General features: G+C 37.5%; 1 protein-coding gene across 6 annotated transcripts in view; it reads left to right on the top strand.

The window, feature by feature from the left end:
- LOC105204695 overlaps positions 1-27,453 on the top strand; it is a 288,926-nt gene that overhangs the window by 200,231 nt on the left and 61,242 nt on the right. For all 6 annotated transcript variants that reach the window (XR_005574404.1, XM_039447320.1, XM_039447319.1 and 3 more), the window contains one exon: positions 15,273-15,388. Coding sequence is in view for 5 of the 6 variants with exons in the window: in XM_039447315.1 (XP_039303249.1) it covers positions 15,273-15,388 (116 nt within the window). In the remaining variant the exon portion in view is untranslated. The remainder of the gene's footprint in view (positions 1-15,272; positions 15,389-27,453) is intronic.

The raw sequence follows: 27,453 nt of genomic DNA on the forward strand, positions 1-27,453 counted from the left end.
GGTCTCGGCGGCGCTACGGTGAAAAGCTTGTTTGGAGTCAACGGGAGACATCAAGCGTAATTACACGTGTACGCGTGTACTTTTGAGCGACTCCAGGCCTGATTTTGCATCGTGAAGACGCCGGTACGAGTTCCATTAGCGATAGAGCAAATCACGTTGTGCGTAATGCGTGACCGAGGCAATTAACTCGACGACATATATCTGTCGCCACGAAATTACGAGAGGAGAGTGATGCTCGGTTTACAACGAGCGCGCGCTCGCGGTCTTATCCTGGCGAAACGTTTTTACGCGATAAAACAGCAGAGAGAGAGAGATAGAGAGCGCATCGATGGACGATCTAGATCTATTCTTATAACATTGAGGCTTTGTATCTGCAGGGACGTCCTAGATCTACGTTATTCTTAGCGTCTCGATATAAAAATAAAACCGAAGAAAGAAGTTTTCTTCTCCGGCGGCTAAAGCTACAGTAAACGAACGTTTCACGTGACTCGGGAGGAACTGACTACGAAATCGTTCCTATCATTAACAAAAAAGCGGCAGATTGGCAGTCGTATTAAAACGGAATAATCAGTGCAGACCCGAACGAGAAAAGAATGCTACCGTGATGTAACCTAATGATTCGGCGATGACTCACTATTAGCAAGTTAATTAGCGATGGATAGAAATTGTGCTGCAAACGTAGCACACACATTCGCGACTCGTGTACGACGGTGCATTCTGCGAACACATCGTGCCGCGTAACGTGTAATCTGTCGTAATTGCGCCTGCTACGTACTCCGTGTTGTGCGTTATCGTAATGGCGAATACCAGGCCAAAGTGTCATCAAGGAGAGTACACTTTTTGCGAAATTATGAAATTCCTGACGAATGCGTTATGAGCGACGGGGTTCCTTAATTCGCGCGAATTCTCACGAAGAAATAGAATCTCAACGCGGTCTCGAAGACGAAGTGATCGAAGAAGCTGGATTAAACAGATCTCTTTGGCGTGAAGAAAATTTTTAAACGTGAAATTCTTTCTCGTTTATATACAAATCGAGACTACCTCGTACAGCACAGAGTAGCAAGAACATTGCATAAATGGTAAAATGTGTCCGCTTCAGAAATATTGATACGTAATATTGCAGCAATATATTGTATTAACATTGCTGTAACATTACGTATCAGTATTTCTGAAGCGGACATTTTGTGCCATTGCTGCAATGTTGCTGAAACGTTGCAGCAATATTTTGCAACGCGTTTTCTACTACCTGTGCTGTATGGGACGATGCAATGATACAACTATTGCGTTGATATGCACAATGACGAAAATATTTCCGTTTTACGTGCGCGGCGCTTAGGGCAACCACACCCTCGCTACTCGGCTCTCGTTTTGCGCGCGAGAGCTCCTCGGCTTCGGACACATTCGGTATATTTTTGTTCCCTTCTTCTCTCACAAAAGCGCGCGCGAGACCGTATCGCGGCGCACGCCAGTTGAACGACACCGCTCGTCGATTCCTGAGAAAGATTGACCGGTCGGCGCGGTGTGCGGCGAAAACAAAAATAAATTTCCACATACGTATGCTTTATTGGAGTTGCCCGTCTAAGGATAACAGTCTAGCGGCAGAGGGTCCGTCTCGTTGCGTAATGAGAGATTTTATCGCGGTTACAGGGATAGGGCGGGGCCACCGCGCTCATGCATTATCACCCCGCTTCTGTCTGACGGATTACTTTATATACGGTCAACGTGTGTATATACGCGGCCGCGTGCGTCATGGCTGTGTGCGCGGCGTCGAGCACTAAAGAGCGCCTGCAAAACTCTCCTGCCCGCCGCCGGACTCGATAAAAACTCCCGGTGTGTCTGACCGCCGCCGCCCTCCTCTCTTCTCTTCCCCTCTCGAGGTATCAGATCATACGCTGGAATTTGTATAGAAGTAAAAAAAGAAAGAAAGTGGAAGCGCGCCCCGATGACGCGTTCCACCCGCGACTGGCTTTCGAGCTTTCCCCATTTTGAGAAATCGTTTTCTAATTGCGGAAGAGGAATGTCAATACCGGTTGTCTCCTAAAGCGACATCCCTTGATTTTTCGAAAATTAAACATTGCACTTTATTAATACTGATAAAAAATATGATTTGCTTAAATATTTAAAAAGTCTTTATATTATACATTGATGGCTTTTTATTTACTATATGAAATCCGCTAACAATGATTTCTTCAAAAGCAAGAGAAGAGTTTGTACGATTTTCTTTGGCAAATTGCATAATTAAAATAGTACTGACAATAAGTATGTTATTGATAATATTGGATTTTATTTTATATGTTTGTGTAGCGTTTTAAACTGTTTTATATTAAAATTTTTCTCTTGCCTAGTTTTCTCACAATATACTTGTGGTTTTAAACATAAAACCGAGGTACAATGTAAACTGGCACATCTGTCGATAAGACACTGTAAGATAGTAAAATTATGTAGGATAAAATAAAAGACACAACATTAGAAGAGTTTTATCTATTAAGTTAGTAGTCTAAGGCCCTATGCACAATGGAGGAATATTCGATATTAGGAGTAGAAATAAAAATCTTACAAATTTTACAAATTTTAGTTTTCTCAATGAACGTTAAACATAACACGCAATGAAATAAAATGTGAGGCATAAATGTATCGTACAAGACATAATATAATTTATAATTTATCTATATGTATATATATTGGAGAAAACTAATTCTAAAATTCTAATTCCTATTTCTTCCGCGCTTTGATTAGAATGATAAACTTAGTATTGATATAAAAAGAAAGAACTGCGAAAATAGTTGCTTTAATATTTTTTAAAAATCAGGCGAAGAGTGGTATGAGAAAATATTACCGTACACTGCTGAGAATGACAAAATGATTAGGAAATGTAACATGCGCCACGTCATGTAAAACGATAATATGCAATAATAGATTTTGCAAGGTGTGCTTCTAATGTTTTATAATTCGCGAATTGCGAGATTCGCTTACGTAACTCGTTACCCATGCTGATTAATGAGAAAGGGTTGCGTAGGTTATCCACCAGAGATCCACTTATAGACCTTATTTGTAGAGAACTAATAACGTCGCTCTTATCAAAATGGCATCTATTGTGTGAATTATGAAATTCTACTTACTATCGTGCATACTGCAAATTATGCATTAAACATTTCTAAAGAGTAGACATATCGTCGATTATACAAGACATCTATCACCTATTTTAGCCTTTACATAACGCGAGGTATTTATAATTTTTTTTGTTCTAATTTTCTTAATTTGATTAACGAAAGGTTCGTCTACATTCGCGTAGGTGCATGGAAAAACTTGAAAATCTAAGCGTGCTAGTTCTCTAATCGAAAGCTCTTATTGTTAGCGTCGCGTCCGCGATTATCGCGAAGATCTGACGGCTTCCGAATTCTGTGTGGTCGAGCACACGTCCAAGCATCGATAAGTGGGTGTATCTATACGCGGTGCGCGGTGTATCGTGGTTCAGGTAATACCTGTAATCATCCCCGTGTGGCAATATCGTGCGGCGAGCAGGGAGAAAGAGAGAGAGAGAGAGAGAAACAATGAGGACGGAGAGAAAGAAAGAGACACGGAAAGGGAGGGTATACAATGCGACCTTGCACGGTGCGTGGTGCACCATAAAAGATCCCCAGCGATACACGCTCACCCACGTGCAACGGTGCGGCCGCGATGCCGACATTGTGACGTTTTTCCCGACGACCACGACGCCGGACAACCGGTATGCAGAAACGGGGACTGTAATTGGGGTGCGCTCCCGCAAATTCGCAATCGGCGATACGCGCCCGCGATCGTTCGTCAGCCGGACGGACGGGTTAATAGTCTCTCTCTTTCTCTCCTCGCACACACACCGCGGACCAGACCGCGAATTAACTCCACACAATCGACGTTTCCTCCGATCTGTCCGCATTGCAGCAGCGAAAGTTGCCCGGGAGACCACACCTTCATACGTCTTTTTAGTCGATTCTTGCGAGTAGAGCTCTTATTTTCAAATTGAGAATAAACTAAAAAAAAAAATATCTTGTTACAACGAGAATTGCCCGTAACATATGGTTTTTACAGAGCAATTCTCTTGTTTTAAAATTATTTGTTAATTATTCGTAGTTGAAAACATCATCCTGCAATTTTATTTATTTTGATCTGAAATATTGCTTTAGATTAATTTTTATAATAATAAAATTTTAATTATTGTATAATTATAAAATGTTTGTTAGTCAGATTAACAAAAATAATAGGAGGCGCAATAGGAAGTTTCTGCAAGTTTATTTGTCTTACAATAATTATCTACGTGTGACCCTCTTCATAAATAATTAAAATATAAATAATAAATTATAAATAATTGAATATAGATAAATAATTCTCAAATAATTAAAATGAATAAATTCAATTGTAAAATATTACTTATATTCTGGTTCTATTATTTTAGGAGATTAGAAAGCTCTGATAATTTAATGCCAATTTAGGAAAATTTAAGGAAATACAAAAAAAATATTCTGTGCTTGTTTCATATATGCAGATGTCTTTATTTATCTTAATTATCCGAGTTATACATATTCAGTTTATTACAAAAAAAATTTGTGTAATAGAAGTAAATGTGACATTTACACGTGATTTGTTTGTGTAAACAGACAAATCACATAAATGTCACATTTGCTTGATTTCATTAAAATTGATAGCACTCGAGGAGCTATTTAGCAAAGTAAAGAATAATCAGTATATATGTGTAAATCGCAAATCACAAGAGCAGATACGATAACCACTGGAATAGGCGGGTAAGAATTCCTTAAGAAACATGGAATGCAGTGAGAACAGGAAAAATATTTATGCAGCGGTGATTATGTAGATATTTCATAGTCATCTACACATCTCTCTCTATTAAAGTGGGTGAAACTTGCATAAATTATTAACGTTCACACTATGAAGAAGCTTGTTACAGCATTCTAATAGCACGTTTTCAAATTAGCTTGTTAAGCTAATTAGCTATATAGGCTCTTATTATGTATATAACTATGCAGAAAGGGAAGATCCTCCTTGTGAGACAAATCTTTCGAAAGGAGCTTGCGCAGATTGTAGATACTGCGCGTGCTCATATCGCACTTTACATATAACATTCCTTTGTTGCTCTTAAACTGCAATTTTGATAATCTGTTGGTGCACAACACGTACAATACGATCTGTGTGCAACGGAAACGATGATATTAAGAAATGCTAATATAAAATATCAAAACATTATCATAATTAAATCCTTTTTTGCATAAGCGTATGAATGTGTGACGCCGAGGTAACGCCTAAAGCCCAATCTCGAGGTAGACGGCCCGCGTCATGATGGACGAGAGAGTCGCGATCGACGGAGGTGTCCTCAGGAAACCGAGGCTCGTTGATTTTGCCAGTGTATCGTCCTCTGACAGGGCCCGGCGCTCTAAAAACTCGCTGACTGACCTGACGAAAAGCACTTCGTCTCCCTTATCGTGGAGGCCATTCGTTTCTGCGACACAATCGACCCCGCCGGCCCGGCCGGTCGCAAAGAACAAGTGTATTAGCACGCTAATCTGCGTGCCTCGTGCTTAATCTTTAATATTCGCCCTTCCTCCCCTTCTTCGCCCGGCTTCAACCCTCTCTCCGCTCAACCTCAAACCCGTTCCCGCTCTGGCGCTCCTGACTCAGCAGGAACCCAAAGGCGGCCTGACGTGCAATGTCTTTGCGCGTATCCCCAACATTGCATTTGCATGTAACCACGAAGGATCTCGCAGCCATGTCACTTCCCCGTAATCCTACGGGACTAAAGAGTTCCGCTCGATACCGCTGGAAATCTTCCGGCCGTGAAAGAACCGGCCGGTGATGTACGAGGTGTGTTCAAAAAGTATCGCGAATTTTATGTTTTTTCAAAAATTATTTATTTATTCATGAATATCTATTTTGTCCCCTTCAAAGTAATCCCCATGAGATATTATACACTTGTGCCAACGGTTTTTCCAATCTTCGAAGCACTTCAAAAAATCATTTTTTTTTATCTTGTTCAGCTCCTCCTTCGATGCCGTCTTTATCTCGTCAAGCGTAGCGTAACGTCGTCCTTTCATGGGCCTCTTCAGTTTAGGGAACAAGAAAAAGTCACAGGGGGCCAGATCTGGGGAATACGGTGGCTGCGGCATCATTAGTGTGTTGTTTTTGGCCAAAAAGTCGCGCACAAGCAACGATGTGTGAGCAGGGGCGTTTGGTACGAATTTCGCGGCGACCCGTCTCATGCCCAAATCATTGATAAAAATCGAATGGCACGAGCCAATCGATATGTTTAGGTCCTCAGCAACTTCTCTAACGGTGATTCGACGATTGGCCAATACCATTTTCTCCACTTCATTAATTTTTTCGTCTGTTGTTGAAGTGCTCGGGCGTCCGGCACGCTCTTCGCCGTTCACATCTTCTCGGCCTTCTGAGAACATTTTGTACCACCGATAAACGTTGCTTCGGTCCAAGGTAGCTTCTCCGTATGCCACAGTCAACATTCGGAATGCATCCGCGCACTTAATTTCGTTTTTCACACAAAATTTGATACAGGTTCTTTGATCCATTTTTTTGAATAGGTAAAAATCGAAGACGATCCAAAACACGTGCAAGCAAAGCAGCTGTCAACAATTAAGTGAACATTCAAAATGGCCGAGCTTGTCGGCATAAGTGAGAGACATGAGTACCAACATAACGCCACAAAAAGATCGAAATTCGAATATACGTAACCCGCGAAAATTCAAAATTCGCGATACTTTTTGAACACACCTCGTATGGCCCGTTCTCAAGGAAATTTGGCGAACATTCCAGGAAGGGTTGTTGTCGTGGTTCACGTGGCTGCGCGCCGCGTTGAAGAAAATAATAATTATCTTCAAATTATGCGCCGTGCGTTAAAGTGGAATGTTACTGTTCGAAGTGTAAAGGGGGAAGAAGTGAAAAGCTATCTCGATCGGTATCTCGCATTACCATCGTATCGTAATGTATATTATATTATAAAGAAATCCACGCGCTATATTATTTGCGAGATGCCGGTGTACGATTATATAATTAATGTTGCATTATTATTCTAATGTTGCCACATAAATAAGGAAAACAAAAGGCTACGATCCATGACTATATACGATTTATTATTAATGATGTACGAATAAAATGTAACCATACTTTTACTGGGCAACCACGATTGCATTTCGTTTATTGAGCTTTTTTTTTTTAAAGTAAATTTAATAAGTTAGCTTGTACTAAATTAACAAATGCATAGGTTTAAAAGGCTGAAATAAACGAGCAAGAAAGTTATATTTTAATTTAATTGATGTTACTATACATGTTTATATTTATATTGATATCTGATCTTGGTAAATTCGTCTTTCAAACTATGACATTTTAGATTAGGAGCTACGGGTTTTCATCAACAGCATCGTATATGTATATGTAAAATTATTTTAATTGGAGAATGTATTATTTATTATAGTTATATAATTAGTTGGATTTGATTGACAGAAGAGCACTTTGTCGAAAAAAGTTTCGCTTACTTTATATAATTATACTAAATTATACGCTAAATATACAGTTGCACTTTGACATTTCTTCTTGCTTTATTACCTTTTAAACCTTATATATTTTCTTTTTTCTCAGAATTTTAAGATATACCATTTATAACATTTTATGTCATTTCGCGTTTTTTTTTTTTTTAATTTATGGAACTTTACGCAAACACGTTGGCGCGTTTATTCCAAGTCGCACACACCCCGTGACCGTCGTAATTACAAAACGAAACAAACGCAGCCCTCCCAAATCATACCGACGGACGGACGTCGCTCGCTTTCTCCGCGTGACATCGGAAACAATCTAACGGGTGGTCGGGCGCGTCCCAGTGGGCAGTTAACGTTGGGTGCGCTTGTTAATACACGTCGTGTCTCGCGGCACCGACTCCATCAATCATCGATCGATTATGCGATCGGGAGATAATCACTTATTTAACCGTTCACTTAGTCCGGTTCGCACGACCGCCGGCCGCGGTCGACGCCGGTGGCGGCGGGGTGCGTAAAACGCCAAGTCACCGCGAGAAGGTAGGTAGGAAAGGCACCCCTGAGGAGCAGCGTCATTATTTGCACTTCAAAGACGTCTATATAAATGAGGGCGGCGGTGCTTAATGAAGCGACCGAGCGATCGCAGGGACGATCTAATGAAAACGGTCGTTGACGCGAGCGACGGGCGAGACCGTGGAATTCCAACCCCGGCTTTCGTGATTGCGAATGAATCGGGATTCGTTGATGAAAAAGAAATTGAGAGATAATTAATTTTTTGCTTTGGACATTTATTTCATTTATTTCATTGATGCCAAAAAATGTTAGAAAATGATAAATTATAGTTTATATAAACCCAGCACCGATTCTCGCAGAAAATTTTTTTAGACAGATTTTAAAATTATTTCTTCAAATCTTTCACATTTTATACGCAACAATTCTGAAAAGATTTTGCAATGTTTGTGTTTTTGCTTTGGCGCTGTTAGCACCATTTCATCCTTGTTGTTTATAAAATGTTTAACAGGAATAAATGATGCTTACAAGCACGAAATCTATCACATTTAATAAATTTGTAAGCATATTGAGTGTTGCGAAAATGCTTTCATCTGAAAGGATTTTGGGAATCCATTAGCAGTACGCGATACCGCCACTAGATGGACGCGGTGAATCATTTCTCGTAAGTAAAAATCATACAAGAATTTTAGAATATTTTGCATCTTTTAATCTTAATTTTCTTTCTTTATGTATCGTTAAAAAATTTTTCATTTTTTATCAAAGGAACAGGTTCTAAAGTGTTTTATTAAAATTCTCGCAAGTCTCTCATAATCGAGTCGAATCGTTTAAAACAAGCGGCGCTTGTGGCAAGCTCTTCCGTCTCGGCGTAACAGAGTGTTACTCACATCTCGCGGCGACGATGATTTCTAAAAATAACGCGCTACATTCAATTGCGCCAATTTCCAGTGGCTGATTGACGCTCGTGCGCGGCAGGCGTGGGCGATAAAGGTTGCGAGGCGCATCATTGCGAGGCCGATACCACGACAGCGTAAACATCTGACGAGGAGAGAGCACGAGCGTTTCCCCAGCGCGCGCCATTCCGCTCCCGCTGGATGCTCCGCGCTGCGTTCTGATTGGCCTCCGCCTCCGCTTTTAGATCCCGCCGCTTCCTGCGTTCCTCTCCGGCGCGTATATGTGTTCATAAACTGACCTTGCCGGAGGAAGTGTAATTATTATTACTGATTGCACCAGCGCGCGGCGGCGGCGGCGGTGGCGGCGCGGCGGCGCATCGCGATGGCGCGACCTCCCCGCGTTCGAGAACTTCACGCCGTTTCTCCGCGCCGCACCGCGCGACGGTGATCGCATTTGCGTTCCCGTGTCGCCCGTTATATTTTCCGTACTTTTTTTCATCTCTCTCTATTTTCCGCTCTCGCGTTCCGCCCTCGACGGCGATTACGCCTGTCGCCCACGAGCGACGTTTTTCCGGCGAGTTTCACACATCTCTCACTGCGCGCGCCGGCGGCTATTGTTAACTCCACGTTATCGATATAACCGCTTTAAGTATGATTATACACGTGAGGACAAACGGGAGGGTTAAGTTAACATCGGTGCACGTACGTGATTAAAGCTCGTGCGTTAATAATTGTAATTAAAGTCTTTGAATAACACTTCCTCTTTCAGGACACTGAAGATGTATGACTGCGACAATCTTACGTATATCTCCCTTATTTTTATTTTCTGAAATAATCCTGAAAGCACACGATATTCCTAGAATATTATTTAATATTTTTTAATATTATGAGAATATTGTGGTAATGTTTGTTTTTACATAATATTCGTGGTATATTATTTTAATATCCGTGGAATATTATGAAAATGTTCTATGAATATTATTGTGATCAAAAATTAATGTGAATTATTATGCATCAAATATTCACAAACTGTATAATTATTATATTTAAAAGTTTATAATATTCCCAATAATTTTAAATATCGAAGTAAATAATATCATTTATTTTTTCGTATAATATTTCTATAATATTATTAAGAGTAGACATATATAACTATTTTTTATTAATACTACAAGAATATTATTTAATATTAATTAATATTATAGTTCATATAGAGAAAGCGCAAACATTTTACACCGTTCGGCATTTGTATCCCGCAAAACGTTTCTATTTGTCTCGTCGTTTACCACTCTAAACATCCTTGAGTCTTTTCGTCGCGAAGAAGTCATTGTTTCAGGAAGCATTAGACATGGTCGTTAGATCCGAATGGTTAGACCGGTGGTGGTCCCCTTGTCCGGTCTCGCGGCGATCGAAAAATCGAATTGCCCGATCGACGGCCCGGTGACCGGACACGCACGTGCGTATGTTACATCCCCGCGGCTTCCTTGTCCGTCCGCGCATCCTGCGGTCATTTCGACGGTCGTCCTAATGGATCCCATCCCAGAGGGTCGCGTGGCGATGACGCCGAGTGCTTCACGATGTTGCGTGCGACTATTTACGAGTGACCGTTGCGCCCTGCTCTCGCACATCTCCCGGTGCACGCATCGTTGCCCTGCGGTACTGACCGCCGCCCGTTTAATGCTTCTCATTCGACGTCATTCGACGTTGTTACTTCTTGGGTTGGTGACGCCTCGCGCAATCGGAACATACGTCCAGCCGCATGTCCGTTTAATGAGAAGAAAAGATGATCATGCCAACAAATTATTGTTATTATTTGCGAGTTAGTTATAATGATGAGAGGGGCTCGTTTGACACGAACGATAAGACACAGACTACTTACACCGGCCGATGCTCAGATATTATCTGCTTTATCACTAATCAAAAAATGTTTTATCAAACTAGCCAATCGACGATGTGACCAAATGGTATGCACGCTGTAGTGATCGGGATTAATACAATTGAATCGATGAGTGCAAAAAGGGAACGAGTTACATTTTTCAAATTATTGAGTATTAATTAAAAATTATTTAACTTTAAATGACTAACGAACATTAGAAAAAGATACTTGATTAATAAAAATATTCAGTGCTGACTTTTATTTATTTTATTAAAATTATAGAGCAAAATTTAGAGAATGTTCTATAAGTAATACATATTTAATATATTAATATATTAATATTTAATATATTAATTTATAGGATTAATATCAGGCGGAGCAAGGCATCGATTGCACACAATTTTCATCATTGTACGCCGTAATTATATACTGAATAAATAAATAGGTAATTATGTAGTTACAAACTTCGGAGTTTGTGTTTGTAGAACAACGTTATAATAAACATAATATAAAATAAAGGCTACCGATTATGATCGAATTAAGAATGAAATACAAATAAAAAAGAGATTATCGTACGTTATCATTTTGCTTGAAAACCGTAAAGAGAATTTATATTTAACATGAAAATGACTAATACCAACCAAAGTTAAACAAGAAGAAGGAAGAAAGGAGACGAGTTCTTAGAATTAATACTCTTTTTACGTTTTTTGTTTATTTACTGTGTTTACTTTAAGCTCTTAGAAGTCTGGGACAAGTGCCACATTTGCACTGAATATGTGCCCCATTTCAAGTTTAATGAGCAAAAAAGGGGATTTTCGAAAAAATGTAACTCATGTTCTTTTTGTAATAATCGATTTAATTTAATCAATTATAAATTTATAACGTTCAGTGAGACGTAAATTGAATAGGATGGTTTAATTATGCGTTAATGCTTTTTGTATGGAAAAAGATTTTATAGAAAAATAGCTGAATTTTCTTTTCGAAATGAGACAAAATTAATATTTAAATATTAAGTAAAAGTTTTTTTTCAGTACGGAAGAAGAGACGAATAGTTAAGAAATATTTCGATTTATATTTGGACACAGCAATTGTGAAAGGCAGAAGTGATTCGTATCATGTGAAATCTATAAAATGCGAGAGGGTAGGCCTGAACAAATATCGTTAAGTATTCAATGACAGGTCGAGGGAAGTTTAATTGAATCGGAGCTGGAAGTGATTTCGATAGAGATTCAAATTAGACGCGCGCGATATTCGAGTATTATTTCGTTATCTAAAAAAAAAAAAATAAAAAGTAAAAATACTTTTAAATATGGAAAGGATTTCGTGTATATTGCCACGCTCTACTTAAATATTTATGTTTTAAGATAAGCCTCATGCGCAGACCTTCTCTTTGTTGCCCCATTCTCGACTGTACTCGACTGTAATTTTCATTTTATTACACTCGGTGTAGAGTAATTTACGCGTCTCAGTGTAGATAATGGATCGTAAAAGTGGGCCGAATTTTTCGTTAAAAACGTGCGGCGCCTCTCATCCTTTCCCTCGCGCGAACCCAAGGACTATCGATGTCCGAACAACTTAAGCGCAAACGGATTAACGGTGGGCCCGGGGGAACGACGGCAGCGATACGTGACAGGATGTGAGCGACACTTCCTCTTAAACCCTATAATACACCGTCGATCTGTTACAGTTGCATACACCTGCTTGCCTCCCTGCTTAATATGCGCGCCATAATTAGACCATACGAGACCACCGTCGTGTTAAATAATAAACCGGTCGCGTTAATGTCGCCGTGACTTCAACTTGCGAATGCAAGACAAAGCGCCCGGTTTCCGATCTGTTCGCACTACATTTGTAACATTCATCATTTATACGGCTGAAACAACAAAGTCTGTATCTGAAAAGTAGATGAGTACGCGCTGGCTTATCTTCTCGAAATCTTCAAACCTGCAAAAATTAAAAATTACAAGATCAAGAGAAGAGATTACTTTGTTAAAATGAATATGTTATTAAAACTTTTCAAATATTTATTTTATATTAAACAAGCAATATTTGAAACTTGTTGAATGCAAATAAATTATTCGAATAATACTGATAACATATTTATTTGAATCAAATAATTTTTTCTATCAGTACACGAAATGTTCATTTTATGAGTAAATAAGATAACTATATGTTACATATAAATATTAAATAAATATATATAGATAAGTTTGCGAGATTAAAATGAAAGGCGTTTAAATCTTATGTGCAGTCTTATTTCTTTCTCCTTGTTTTTCGTTTTTGCGGTACAAGAATTAATAACATAAAATTTAACGACTTCATTTTATTTAACTGAAGTAAGGAAGCTTATCGATTTACTATATTATTATGACGAAAAACGTTGATACCGATCATCGAGTCTACATAGAAACGTCGGTCAAATTTATATCTTTGACAGTAATCGCCTTAATTATCGTTGGCCGAGAAACATAAATTTGCGTTACGGTAAAAAGTGTCCGTCGCCCTTTTCAGTTGCCCCTCGCCGACGTCATCGTCACTTTAATCTTTCATAAAAATCTGCAAACTGCAAACCAACGTTACAGCGTATAATATGACAAATCTGATAACGGGTCGGTTTGTTACGGCTGACTTTAATGACTTTTAATCCGGGCAGTCGATGCGCGAACGATGTAACGCACCGCCTGATGATGAGGCAAACTGAAAATTTATGTGATTCGAGTATAGTGCTGATTGTCGACCGGACGAAGCACCGGAAACACATCTTTGCTTTTATCGAGAGACATGATATTAATTCCGTCGTTGTTCTTTTTACACCGGCCATAATCTCCAATCAGGATCATCAATCGCCTATGCAAATCGTCGATGAATATCCTTCATGTGGCGTCTTGCGTAAATCGACCGTCCGTTTACGCCCGTTGTACATTTTCGGTCTCTTTTTTTTCACAAATTATCTTTATCTTTTGTTGGGTAATGGAAGCTAAAATATCGTAATCATATTCATGTTTTTATTTTTTTATTTATTTGTCCTGCTTCCTTTCTCTCTCAAAATAAGTTACATGTACAAAAAAAAAACGTTCTTTTGAGAATAGCATTATTTTCGAAATGTTAAATATTGAAATGAGATTATATAAAATCAAACAGATACTAGTTGCTAAAAAGAATTTTTTAATACTATTATTATTAACCATATTATGATTCTTCAGACTATTATAATATTGAAGAAATAAAAGTGTAATAATTTGTTGAAATTCAAAATTATTAATTTAAAAAAAATTAAATTATATCTAACATAAGTAAGATTATCATTGTTTCATGTATAAGCAAGAATGTAATTTCAATGATTATCATGTATTAGTTTTAAATTGATACAAATGTTTGATACTTTTTTTTTTTTTTTTTTTTTAATGTGCCACAAAATATGAGAATTACTTAGCAAGATCAAACTGAATACATCAACGTTCCACTGACTAACACGTAACCCGAAGGCCAAGATGCTAGTTTTCAGTTACGATTTCGAGAAAGCGGCATTTATAACTCCCGTAGACGTCGTAAAAATCGCGTCGTAAGTTCTCGGCCGGAAAACTGCTGCAATTTCATGCCGTGGAATAGAGAAATCGTAAGGCTGATTGTGATTGCGGTCGGTTGCGCGAGCGGGTGCCTCGTTTTCGCATTCGTATGCTGAGGGATGACGACGGGCGCCCGCTTAAACCCTCTAATCATTTCCGTGATTTGCAGTCGACGTGATAAAAAAAGGGGGTGTGGGGAGACGGTGAAGAAGGAGGGGGGGAGGAAGTCTTATTAAGATTTGCGAACAAGTACGCCGCGAGACTGCCTGATTGAAATTTAATTGCACCGTCGAAATTATCCTCTCTCTCTCTCTCTTTCTCCGTGCATGTTTTCGACGATGTTTCCCCAACGGTTTTTATGCCCGGCGCTGTACATTATCGCGTTAATGCGGCTTTTTTTCCACATGGAAGCGATCATTTTTTTTGTACTTTTGCCATTTCGTGCCTTAAAACCGTCGAGGGACATTAGAAATCAACTCGATTAGTGTAGAGGTCCCGGTGCAATCGTTAAATAAAAGCGCATGTAACGTATTGTATATTAATAAATAAATAGGCACATTAAATAGAGATTACCTAGATAATTCGATTACGTATATCTATCCAGTAATACATTTATTGGTACCAATAACTATTACAATCGATTAAATCAAGGGAAACCGGTTTAATCATAGGCTGTAATTCAAAGAGCGATCGATAAAAAGGATGAGATTATACATTTGATATCGGAGAAACGCAGGAGAGGAGAAGAAAGAGAACAAGAAAAGACGTACGCCTTACAAGTTGATTCACGAGTACAGAAATCGTAACGAGCACCCTGACAAACGTGCGATTTTGATTACACCGACCTTCCGATTTCCGATCTCGTATCTTCACAATCTGCTTTACTCTGTTACAGTGGTGATGCACAAGGATAAGGAGGAGAATTCGCACCACGACTCGCATTACAGGGCGAGGGAGATGGCGCTCGCCGCTTACGACCATCATCACCTCGACGGCGAAATGTTCCTACAGGTGAGTACCCGTCGAGGTACGCTCATTACGTAGAACAACCCCGTATTTACGATCTCATTTGAACGCACGAAATTTTAAAAATGCATATCAGCCTGACGCGCGCTCGTATTTATCGCCCTGCCGCGGTGAGGGACACCTGCTTTCTCCTCGCTCCCAATCGATCGTCTCAATTCGCTAACCGTGGCGGAGAAATCTATCGCCGCGCGAACGAGATCTCGTCCGCTGATCCACGCTCGAGGGACAAGTGACGGCGTCGAGTCGCGTGAAATATTCGTCCGATTTGCGATGCGATGCGATGCGGTGCGTCCTTAGTAACGGAAGCGCGCGTCAAAAGTTATGGTCTGATGGCTTTGTCAGCGGTACAAATGCCTCATGCGTGCGTTTTAATTCTTCACGATTAGCGATCGAGCTGGGGATATCAGTCTATATAAATACTATATATATAAATATAAAAAAAAACGTTACGTATATGACACAGCAGAAATAATACAGCTGTATTATAGCGTGATTCTATCATGCAGAATATTGATTTAATAAATATCGTTTTATATCGTAAGGATTTGGTACTTAACATTAGATTTAGATATTTACTATTTAGGTCTTAATCAAAACTTTTAAATCGCAATTAATATTTAAAAGTAAGAAGTTGCTTTTTTGAAAATCTAGTCGGCGATAGAATGCTATATTTGGAAGAAAAGATATAAGGGTTGAAAGTGGAGGTAAATGAAATAAAAGAGATCTGTCTATTTATTGACAAGTGATTTTTCTATTTGAATAATAATTATATGAAATTATTTTACTCGAAAGGAAAAGCAAAATTATTTATTTGCTTCTTGAATATTTGTCAGTAAAAAGGGGGAAGATTTCTTACTTTTTTAATTTTTATTGTCAATTTTTAAATCTTTTATTTTTTAGATATTCTATCCCATCACCAATTAAATTTTTGAAAAGAGAAACTCTTTTTGTCTCTAAATATCAATTGCGGTTTAAAAAATTTTGATCGGGACCGAATCACAAAAATTTAAAACGGAAAAGTGCATAAGGGATCTCCTGAAACTTAATTTATTATTGTTACGTTTTTTTTTATTACAGTCCTCGTTAAAGGAAATTCTTGTTATATTTCCTTTTCCAATTTATGTTAAATCTTTTAACTCATTTTTATAACGTATTTACCAAAGATATTTATCTCTTAAACACTTATGTAAGAAGCTATTACGTCAATCCGCGTAAATGGAGAAAAAAGATCGACGTTTGAGTTTATTGATTCTAATCGTTAAGGACCAATCAACCGCGATATGATAAGTCAGCGACTACAAACGATCGACTCCATTTCGAGCGGCGATATTATCTGTGCGATACATTCACCTGCCATAAGCACCGTCTACGATTCACGATTGATCGACGGTTGGTGGTGTGAGTGTATGCGAACAGATGGGGAGATGAATGAGCAAGCAAGAAAAGAGAAACGGGCGTGCTACCGAATGACGACTCCGTGATTGGAACTGTCCGTCAGAAAAACGATACGATTCGACGTCACGTTTGATGGGAAGTAGAGGCGAAGGGAAGGCAGGGGAGTGTCGTATATTATTTCGATTAAATAAAGCGAATCTGTAGCGAAGCGAGCGAGACGACGAAAATAGATACATTTTCTGATCAATTTTGACTGTAATAGCTTTATATCAAATAAGACAACTAGTAAATTTGTTGCAATAAATAAAAATATTTTTGTTTTTTTTTCCTCGAAAATAGGTAACGAAAGCTGTTTGTCAAATGATGAATAATTTACATGTCGCTAGAGAGAAGTTGTTGAATGCTTGTTCTAAAATGTACCTATTCAATATTTTATATTTTTACTTTATATACTTTATATTTATATACTTTATATTTAAGCAACATTTTTACTTATATAAGCAACATTTAGCGATAAAAATAAAGAGGTAAATAAGAAATGATATACATAGGCAAAAATTTAACAAGTTTTATTTTATTTTGTGCCTTCTATCACTGCATGTTAGAAAATCAAGTACTACAACCGATGTAAATTTTTTATCAATTTTTATTGCAAATGATAACTTAATTGTGCAATTTTCTTTTGATTTGTTATATTTTTATAAAAAAGGCTTGTTGTAGAATATTTTACACCTATTGTACATACATATTTACAATTATTATTAAAAATTAAATCGATATTTTTATAAACTTTATCAAATTTTTTAATTTGTACCATCACAAATTTTGCTATAAAAAAATGATATTAATATAAAATTGATAAATGATAAAACTAGTAATTGCTACAAATAAAAATATGTTAATTAAAAAAATAAATTTAAGTTTCAGTTAACAGTTTTATTTCAGTGTTCTTACATTTTTATTATTGTTATTTATTAATTTTTGAATGTTTGATTTTTTTTTCAATAAATTATTAACTAATTAATTATTAGATTATGGTTTTTTATATTTTTATTCGATATTTTCGAAAATGATACAATTTAAGACATTACAAGTTGGTTTTAGGCGACTAGATTTTCTAAATCATACCGTTCGTATCATGTTACAGAAAAGCTTATAACACATTAATTTGTTATTATTGAAAGATTTTTAACATGTAATAATACCAAATAACTGAAATATCAAACTACTCTCCCTTAATAGTACACAAATAAAATTGAATGTTTTAAATATGCGATATAGAAAATAAGAGTCATATTAATTATACATTGTTTTAATTATTGATTTTACTTTTACAGAGCTATTGTTTAATTAAATTTTTATATGCATTATTTATAATACCATTTTTGAAGCACAATTTTATTTATTCTTGATTTAGTTTTAATTTTGGTTAAGATATACTGCAATATCATAATTGCAAAAATATAATAATATTTTTACATTTTATATAAAATGGAGAAAGATTTTTAATATAAGTCTGAATTTATTTTTTTACAAAATGCCACAGTTATTCGTGTACCCTTTTTAAATCGATAAAGTGAATTGATTCATATAGAAGTCTCAAGTCGCGTCGTAGCGAAACGCGCGCGCCGAAATTAAATCATCGGTAGTGAGAGGAAGAGACAGGACGAAGCGAGAGAACGGAAGGCGGTCAGGGAACGAAGAAAGAAAGAGAAAGAGCAGGGAGATATCCGGCTGATGAACCGGCTATGAAACCGAGGCGTACGAGGTGTCTATTCCTCCAAAGTATGGAAGGGTATATACACGGATTAATGGCCGTGTATCATGCAAGGCTATTACGTTCCCTTTCTTGCGTTTTAGGTGCGCACACGAGGGAAAGGGAGCGAGTCTGCGGATACGAGAGAGAAAAAGGGAAGGGGGACAAACAACGCGAGAGAAAGGGGGAAAGAGCTTAGTGAAAAGAGAGAGAGAGAGAGAGAGAGAAAAGCGAAGGGAGGGAAAACCGAGAGGATCAGAATAGAGCGGGAGGAGACGAGTGTAGAATATTATACTTGCACGTACGAACTCTGTACGCGCGCGATTTCATGCGCGAGCCGAGCGACATGCATCGCTACTATCGAACGACTCTACCAGCATCTATAACGACAAGTTATATAACGACAAGTTATTAATTGTCGACTCGTTAATTGTGTTACATACACCCTTATACGCCCGAAGCTAATTCTCGAACGGGCCTCGTTTGACAACAGCGACGACGCGTGCATTCGAATCGTGAAACGATAAGCGACGTGGAACTATATCGATGATCGCGACTGATATCACTTTTATCGGGGAATTAAGCAAATTTATCGCAGTTTTATGTTTCTCTTTTTGCGTTGTTGTAAATAATCAAAATAATATATGCAATTATCTGCAACTTTTTTTATAGGAGATTTTACGTTTTGCATTTGGACTGTATGAAGCACATTTTAATTTTTTAAAAACTCTGAGAAAGTTTGTTTAAAACTCTATTTGATGGAGTTTTAAAAAAAATGAAATCAACATTAATATAATAAAAGACTTTAAATAAGAAATTAAACAAAATTATAAAAAAAGGAAATTGCCCATATAAACCGGCATTACATTTTTTTTACGTTGATTTTAAATGTATTGAATTAACCGATAGTAAGTGGTGTTTACTTTAAACGCATGATACAAAGTATATCAAAGGCAATTCAACCACGGAAATGGATTGATATATATTTTGTGTTAAAATAATAAATTTCAACACATGTGTTATAGAAGTTAAAAGTGACAGAATGTTATTTAACTCAGGGAATTGGTTTAAATTTGAATCTTTAAATTAATTAACGTAAATTGGTAAGATTTGATTCGTTAACATTTAATAATAGTGAATAGACGCAATAAACAGTTATCAAACAATTACTAAATATTAGAAAATATTTGGTTATACGAACCGAACATTTAATTGAAATTATTTGATCAAAGCTTGATAACTATTATCTGGACTTGATTATTATTATCAAACTCTTTTTCATTATGGATGTTTAAAAGGCTGTAACTCAACGCGCAACTTTGACTATATCACGAGGTATAAATCAACAACGCGCGAGCGCGTATCTTCTAGACACGGTATCGATTTATGAAAATGGCGATGCAATCAGGTCGCGCTTGATTTTCTTGACCGGGCTCGGGGAGGCTTGGCTCAAGCCCGGCTCGTGTTCCTTGAACCTGGATACCAGTTTCCGGGTAATCTACCTCACGCCATCCACCGGCTCGTATATCAATAACATATTTATACAATTCGCACGGGTTCCGTGAATCCACTTTCCAGGACCTCCCTTTTGCCTCCCACGCCTCTTCCTCCCAACCGCGACCACCCTCGGCTCCCTTCCCGGCAAACAGCGCCGTCTCTCACAGCGCCGTCTCTCCTTTCCACGCGCCATATACCGTTTCGCCGATCCTCATAAACTTTACGAACCCCGACGGTAAATCCGGTTTATGACAAGCCCGCCGCCACCACGAGGTATCCTCGAAATTACGGCTGAGCGCGATCGGATTTTTATACCCCTTCCCAATTATACCGTGAATCGCGCGACGCCGACGGTGTGTTCGCGAGGCGAGAGAGCGATTGAGGGAACGACTCGTTTAGACGCGGCACGACGTCTACCCTCTGTCTTGTCTCTCTCACGAAGAGAGGAATTCGCGTCTATCGAATTACACGGCATCAAATCAGCGCCCGCCGCATCGCCGCCGTGCGTAGATCACATCGCATTCACGCTGCGTTTTCCAACCTCTCAGACTCCCCCGTCTTCATAGGCGTCGAAGAGATCTGTCTCGTGCGGAGAAAGAGAGCGCTTGCTGAAAGAAAGAACTGCTGTGCATTGCCGTTTTCAAAATTAACTCTTTAAATAAGGAAAAGTTGTCGGAATTTGTATTTAAATTATTTTTATTAGATTTCTTATTTTACTTTCATTTGTATACAAATAAATTGAAATAATTGAAAAATTGTATCTTAACGTTTCAATTATAATGTTTCAGTCTTTTACTGATAACAAATTAATTTAGTATAAATTTTTTTGCAACATTCTACAAGAGGTATAATCATTGTCTAATCTTATCACTTTTGAAACTATTGAATTCATAAATTGAAATAACTAAAAATGTAAAAAATAATTAATTAATGCTTATTTCATTAATAATTTATCGTAAAAAAGAATTATATATATATATATATATATATATATATATCTGATTTATATTAACATAAATTCAAACAATTGGGGAATTAATTTTAAAAATTATTGAGCATTTTTAGTTAGCATTAAATTACATTATTTTAAAAGATATCCCAAAATAGTGAACAGGTTTCCAATTAGATACCATCGTGATGTTCAAGGTAGACTCGATGAAGAATGTCCACGACCGAGGAAAGTTAATTTGCTTTAATATGTTTTTGCCGAGGTGTACGGTGGACATACCTATTAAATATTTTCACGCTTGGAAGGCGGTTTCACGCTGCTGGTTCGAGCTAGCGCGTTTACTACCAGGGACATCTAATTTATTAATTTAAATTTATTGCTATCGTAACGCGCAATTTGTATTATGATATCGAAAAAGTATACGCGTGCGGACTGAAACATAATGGGACTCTTCCCGAGACGAAACAACAGCGGACGGATCATCGTACTATAATTAAAAATCATAATTTTAAACGTAAACTTGATATCTCTTTATACTATACTCTTTTTTGAAATGATGATTCGCTGACCATATTTGGAAATAATTTCCCGGGATTGCATTATAAATTATTTTATGATTAATGAAACCAATTAAAAAAGAATTTTTCAACCACGGATTCCAATTTCTCGTACAATCAATATTCGAGAATAATGCGTCGACAATATTTTTTAACAACGACGAATTAAATTCCTAAACGATACACTGACACACGGTAGGCTCAATTGTCGAGAATGCAGCTAACGCGACAGCAAGTACGGCGAAGACACGCGAAACGAGCTCTCGTGCTAAACGTTGAATATTTAAGAAACAACTGAAATCAAATACACGGACTTTTCCCTTTTGCCACGTTAAAGTATCGTTTTTCGTGAGTAGCGTGCAAGGAGGTACCTTCCTACTTAATACTTACTATTCTCTAAACGGTATGCGGATACATTACTTCTACGAAAGTTTCCTCGCGTAAAACGTTTACTGCCCTTTTTCGTCACTTCTGCCGTGGCGCGCGAAGACAGGGGGAGAAAGAAAGACAAAGGGAACGAGAGAGAAACCGCGTTTCTCCTGAATTTCCGACCTAAAAGGTTCAAACAGACCGAAAGCGTTCTTCGATCAACTCGACACGAAACAGTCGCGCCGGTAATTCGCTACACTGAACATCGCCATTTTCGCAAATTCACGAGTCACATTGAAAGAAAATGGACCCGGAAAAATAATAACTAATATTGCATATTAAAAATTTCTTTCATAATGAAGATTTTCCGAATCTCATAGTTATAAAATTAATATAATTTCAATTAGAATTTTAAATAAATCTCCTAATTTTATTAGAAAAATTAACGATAAAATTTAAAATTATTATTAGTATGAAACGTGCGTGCATAGAAAAGAAGAACGTTCTTATTTCATGGAATATTTTTATTTTTGAAATATCGACTCTTAAAGCAAGATTATATGACGTTAAACACATAACTTGCTTACACAAAGAATTTTGTATAGTTTTATTAAGAAAAATATATTCAATAATTTTTATAAGTTGAAAGGAAAATATCGAATATAAAATAACGATATTCTTTAAGAATAAGAATTTTTTAATATTATTATTATCAAAACAATCATATTGTGCTTTCTCTGTCTCTCTCTAGATGACTATTATAATAATAAAGTATTTTGTTAAATTTAAGATTATTCATTCTTTAATAAAGATTAAATTATACGTATAAAAAAGCACGGAGAGAACAATTTTACTGCAGCATCTAAAAATAGTTGCGGGTACAAATAATAATTTTATTATCAAAAAATAATTTTATGTTTGCATCGAAATAATTTCGTAAAACGCTCAAGCATGATAATGTTGCTGCAAATAATTTTGACATTTTAATTAACCAAAATAAACATACGATACAATTTTTTTAATGGTTACACATAATTGTTTTCAAAGCTGCCTTTCAGCAAAATTATTTTCTCCAGTATTTCTTATTCTTGTATAATTACTAGTTTATGTACGAAACAATGATTGTTAAATAGAATATATTGGTTTTAATTTGTGATATTAATGTTTAACACTATTATTTTATGTGTGAACATATATCTAATAGGTATATTAATAATTTTCACGTTAAATAATAAGTTTCACTTGAAGTTTGTAATCTTTATTGTGAAAAATATTTTTCTTTCTTTCACTGTTTTTAATCTTGACTGAGAGGCAACTTTTTAAGCGAATTAGCGCGAGCGATGCCTAGGAGCGCTCGATTGTCTCTGAAGTAAACCAATAAAACGCTGATTATCCGGCCGGACGGTCGGATTTTTCGATCGTTGAGCGAAACATACTTCGCCAATCCATTTCTGTCGTCTCTCGGAAATTATCACCCGGCGCGAATGCACGATACACGGCGGGGGGCCCCCCGTCGAGAACGCGCACGGCTCTCAGCTTTCGTTCCTTTATGAAACTCGAATAAACTTTTCTCCGGCCACTAACTCGCGCGCCATTCGCGGGGAAAAGTATGCGGACGGTTGCATTTTTCGCGTCAAGACGCCGCCATTACGCGCGTAGCCGTAATGCACGACGAGCGGAGAGCGAGAGAGAGAGCTGCCACAAAGATGCAAATAAATAGATGAGATCAATTCTCGAGTCGATTCCAAACGGACACCTTCTCGGGAGAGAATTTTAATTTGCTAAAATATTTTCTTTTCATTAAAATTGGCTAGCTTAAGAACGTAGTCCAATTGCTCGGATTTTGCGTTAATTACGCGAGAATTGCTTTTGGTCCGGCTTTTGGATCGGCCGAAAAGTTCGCGGGCGGAGACCTGCGCTGATTTGCATCCTGCGGAATTTCGGATGGAACAAAGGCGCGTAAGAAAGGTCGAACAAGGTTCCCGGCCGGTACGAAACGTACTGCCGCGAGATTACCCGTTAAAGCGCTGACAGAGTCGATCAAAATGCAGCGAACCTGTACATTATGTTGTTGATACATCACTGCAGGCGAAATTCAGCGACCAGGCTCTAGCGGGGGCCACCGCCCCCCTCCCTCCCCCCATTTCTGGTACACGGCAGCGGATCGACCAATTTTTACCCCAGCTCGGGCTTCGGTACAAATCACGCCTCTCAGTGACGTATCGCCGCGAAAGCAGCCATTTTGCTCTCATATTTTTTATTTAATAGCCACCAGGCTATCGTGTATCGCATTAATACGCGGCAGCTACGCCGCGCGGTAGCGGTAAAAGAGGGTCGTGGTCGGGGCGACCCCCGCCACCCGGTAACCCGTAATCATAACCGAGCTATTTTTCTCTCCTCCTCCTCCTCTTCCCTCGTCTTCCCCGCGCGCTCTCTCGCTCTCCCTCTTTTTCTCTCTTCCATCCCCCTTCCTTCTTCTTTTCGCGGTGCCCGCTACTACATCTACGCTTCCCGCGAACTCCGACTGCGAACGGCTACATCCTAAAGATGCTACTAATGCTATGATGCTGACGGGCTAACCATATCTTTCGCCGCAATTGAGATAATACGACGCGGCAAAGCTGACATCTATAATTGTCGATTGGGAAAGAATGACGGGAAGATGGGGATACTTTCCATGCGCGCGTATGTAAATTTTAAAAAATTATTCTATTTATATATATTTCTTTTTTCTGTAATAATAAGCAATTTATGCAGGAGGTCCATTCAAAACCTGGTCGCGCAGGCATGGTTACCTCCGTGACTTTGATTACTTTCAAGTCACGAACGTTACCGTCCGCGATCCTGGAACTCCACTATTTTCCATCGTTGTTCGATGCTTGGAGCACAAAATGCCACTTAAACGTCATAAACCCGAAATGACATGCTTCACGGTTGAATGAATTAACACAAACGGTTTTTTTCATGCGCGGCCTAAACGAGAGCTAATATTAACGTATGCGTTCGTCTATAATGCAGATTGTAGAAAATATATTCTTTGTTATTCAGAGAGAGAAAGATTTTATTATAAAATTAGTACTCTCATTTACTTGACTGAAGTTGTTTCATTGGAACAACTTCTGTTTATACAAAACATTATTTGTTTAAATAAAAATGTTGTTTTATTTAAACAACATCTATTATTTGACGAAAATAACACTATCATTAGTCGTACTTATTGATTTAAACTTTAGTTTGTTTGGACCATTCCAAATAAATTTGTTCGGATAGAATAAAATTTATTAAGTCCAAAGAAATCATTTTCTCTGTGTATATTCTCAACGACCGGTGCTTGATTCTTTGGAAAAGTTACAGTGAACATAACGCAGAGTGTCTTAATTCGAACTTTTGCCTTGCCTGTTTTTTTCTCTTATTACACGGACAGAATTTTCTCTTAGAATTCACCCTCAAATCATGGCAGTTGGCGGGCAACATAGATTTCGAAGAATTTTACTTTAAATTTTACTAAAGAAGTGGATAAAATGAGCCAATTTTTACTCTCAAAGTGGCAAGTTAAAACAGTATATTTTGTTTTATTAACAATAAGTTTTGAACTGCTGAATTTTTGATTCTGATTTTTCAAAAATTTATTTTGCCGGGAAAGTATTAAAATCTGTATATGAAGCTGTTATGTATACTGTATGTCGATTAAATGAAAATTAATAAGCGAAGAAGACTTTTATTTCTCGATTAAAACAAATCTTAATGCTCAAAGATATTTTTTTGCGCGAATTATTCCTATAATTTCGGGTAGTTAAATACTACAATAGAATGTAAAGGATTCTGAGGAAATGAACAACAATGCTTTCAAGTGTCGTAGTCAAAATTTAAAACAGTTATTTATAATATCTTTATTTCAGATATTAATTTTATTGTTTTTATCAAGCAGAACACAAATTAATACGTCCGTAAATCTCGACAATAATAATTTGCAGTATATTAGATACTTAATAACTTTATATGCATATTTTAATACTTTTTCGGCAAATTAAAATTTGTTGAACATCAAAATCTGATTCAGCAACTCGTAACTACAAAGAAAGGCATTCCGTTTCCATTTGCCACATATGAGAACAAAAATCGACCCATTTCAGCTATTGTCCTTTAGTAAAATTTTAGTAAAATTTAATTATTTTATAATATAAAATTGTTTTAATTTTTTGCTAAAATCTTACAAAACTATATTAATAAAGCGTAATTCTTCAAAGCCCATGTTATCTTGCGAGGATAAAAACCAATCTCGAGGGTAAATTTTAAAAGAAAATTCTCTACGTGTAAGAGCAATTTATTCGTAAGATCCAGTATCGTCGTTCGATCGATTTCGCGATCACGACAGAACAATTGACTATTCTTTTGGGCCATCGTGCCAGGGATAAACTCCACTTTCCGCATCAATCAGGACGCGCGGTGGGACTTTCCTCCACTTGGCGTGAGTATAACGCGTGTTATACTCATGCGGCGCGCGGTGCAATTTAGATCACGTCTCCGCGTGAGCGAGCGATGCGCCCCAAGTCGACCTAAGTGAATTCTGTGTACGCGGCAAGAGTTGGCGAAGTAGCGAGTCAGAGTCGGTTGGCTGGCTGGATGGATTGAATGAGAAGGAACGTACGGCCAAGTTGATCACCGTGCTATAAGGTCTTACTTGTTGCTGATGGTTGCATGTCTGCCACAGCGGCGAGCCGTGCCTTCTGCTTCCCGGCTGATTGCTCCGTATGCGAGAAGCGATAGGGAACTTCGTCCCGGATGGACGGCCGGCGGTTTCCTATAGCTGTTGAACCGGACGAAAGTTTACGATTTCTGCGCCAAGTGTAAACGTGCGCGCGGTGTAACCCTGGTTCGAGCCAGGGAGATAGGAAACAGTCTCTAATATTTAGATTTAGGTTGCATCATGGAGTGCGATATTATATTCTGAGAAAGTAATAAAGTTAATTTCTTATAAAAATTATAAGTATTTATTCAATAAATAATTGCATTTATTCAATACACAATAATTTTAAATTTGCCATTTTGAGGATCGCTTTTTCATCAATTTTAATGTAAATTATTGACTGAAAAAGATATCTTAATTTCATCTCAATATCATTATTCCGAAAGAACGATTTTGTTGTAGCAGATAAGAATTTAGGTGAATACAGACCTGAAAATAATTTTTATTAGACTATGAAAATAAACATATAGGTGATTGCTAGAGCGGTATTAAAATTTTGTGCAGTATTGCTTGTTATGCTTAAATGTTCTTTGTAATTATTTCGATGACCAACACAATTATTTTCAGATTTATTAAATTTTTAGTTACTTTAGCAAAATTGTTCTTTCCATTTACAAATTAAAGATGAATAATTAATTAAGAAATCAATGAGACTTCTATAGAACTTATTCGTTTTAAAAAGAAAATTTTATTAGTAAGATAACAATTTATCAGGCATAATTAAATGATTCTTTCTTGTTTTTTTTTTCGCGGATAAAGTAACGTTGCTCGCATGCACGC

The sequence above is a fragment of the Solenopsis invicta genome, chromosome 3 (assembly GCF_016802725.1).
Source record: "Solenopsis invicta isolate M01_SB chromosome 3, UNIL_Sinv_3.0, whole genome shotgun sequence".
NCBI lineage: Eukaryota > Metazoa > Arthropoda > Insecta > Hymenoptera > Formicidae > Solenopsis > Solenopsis invicta.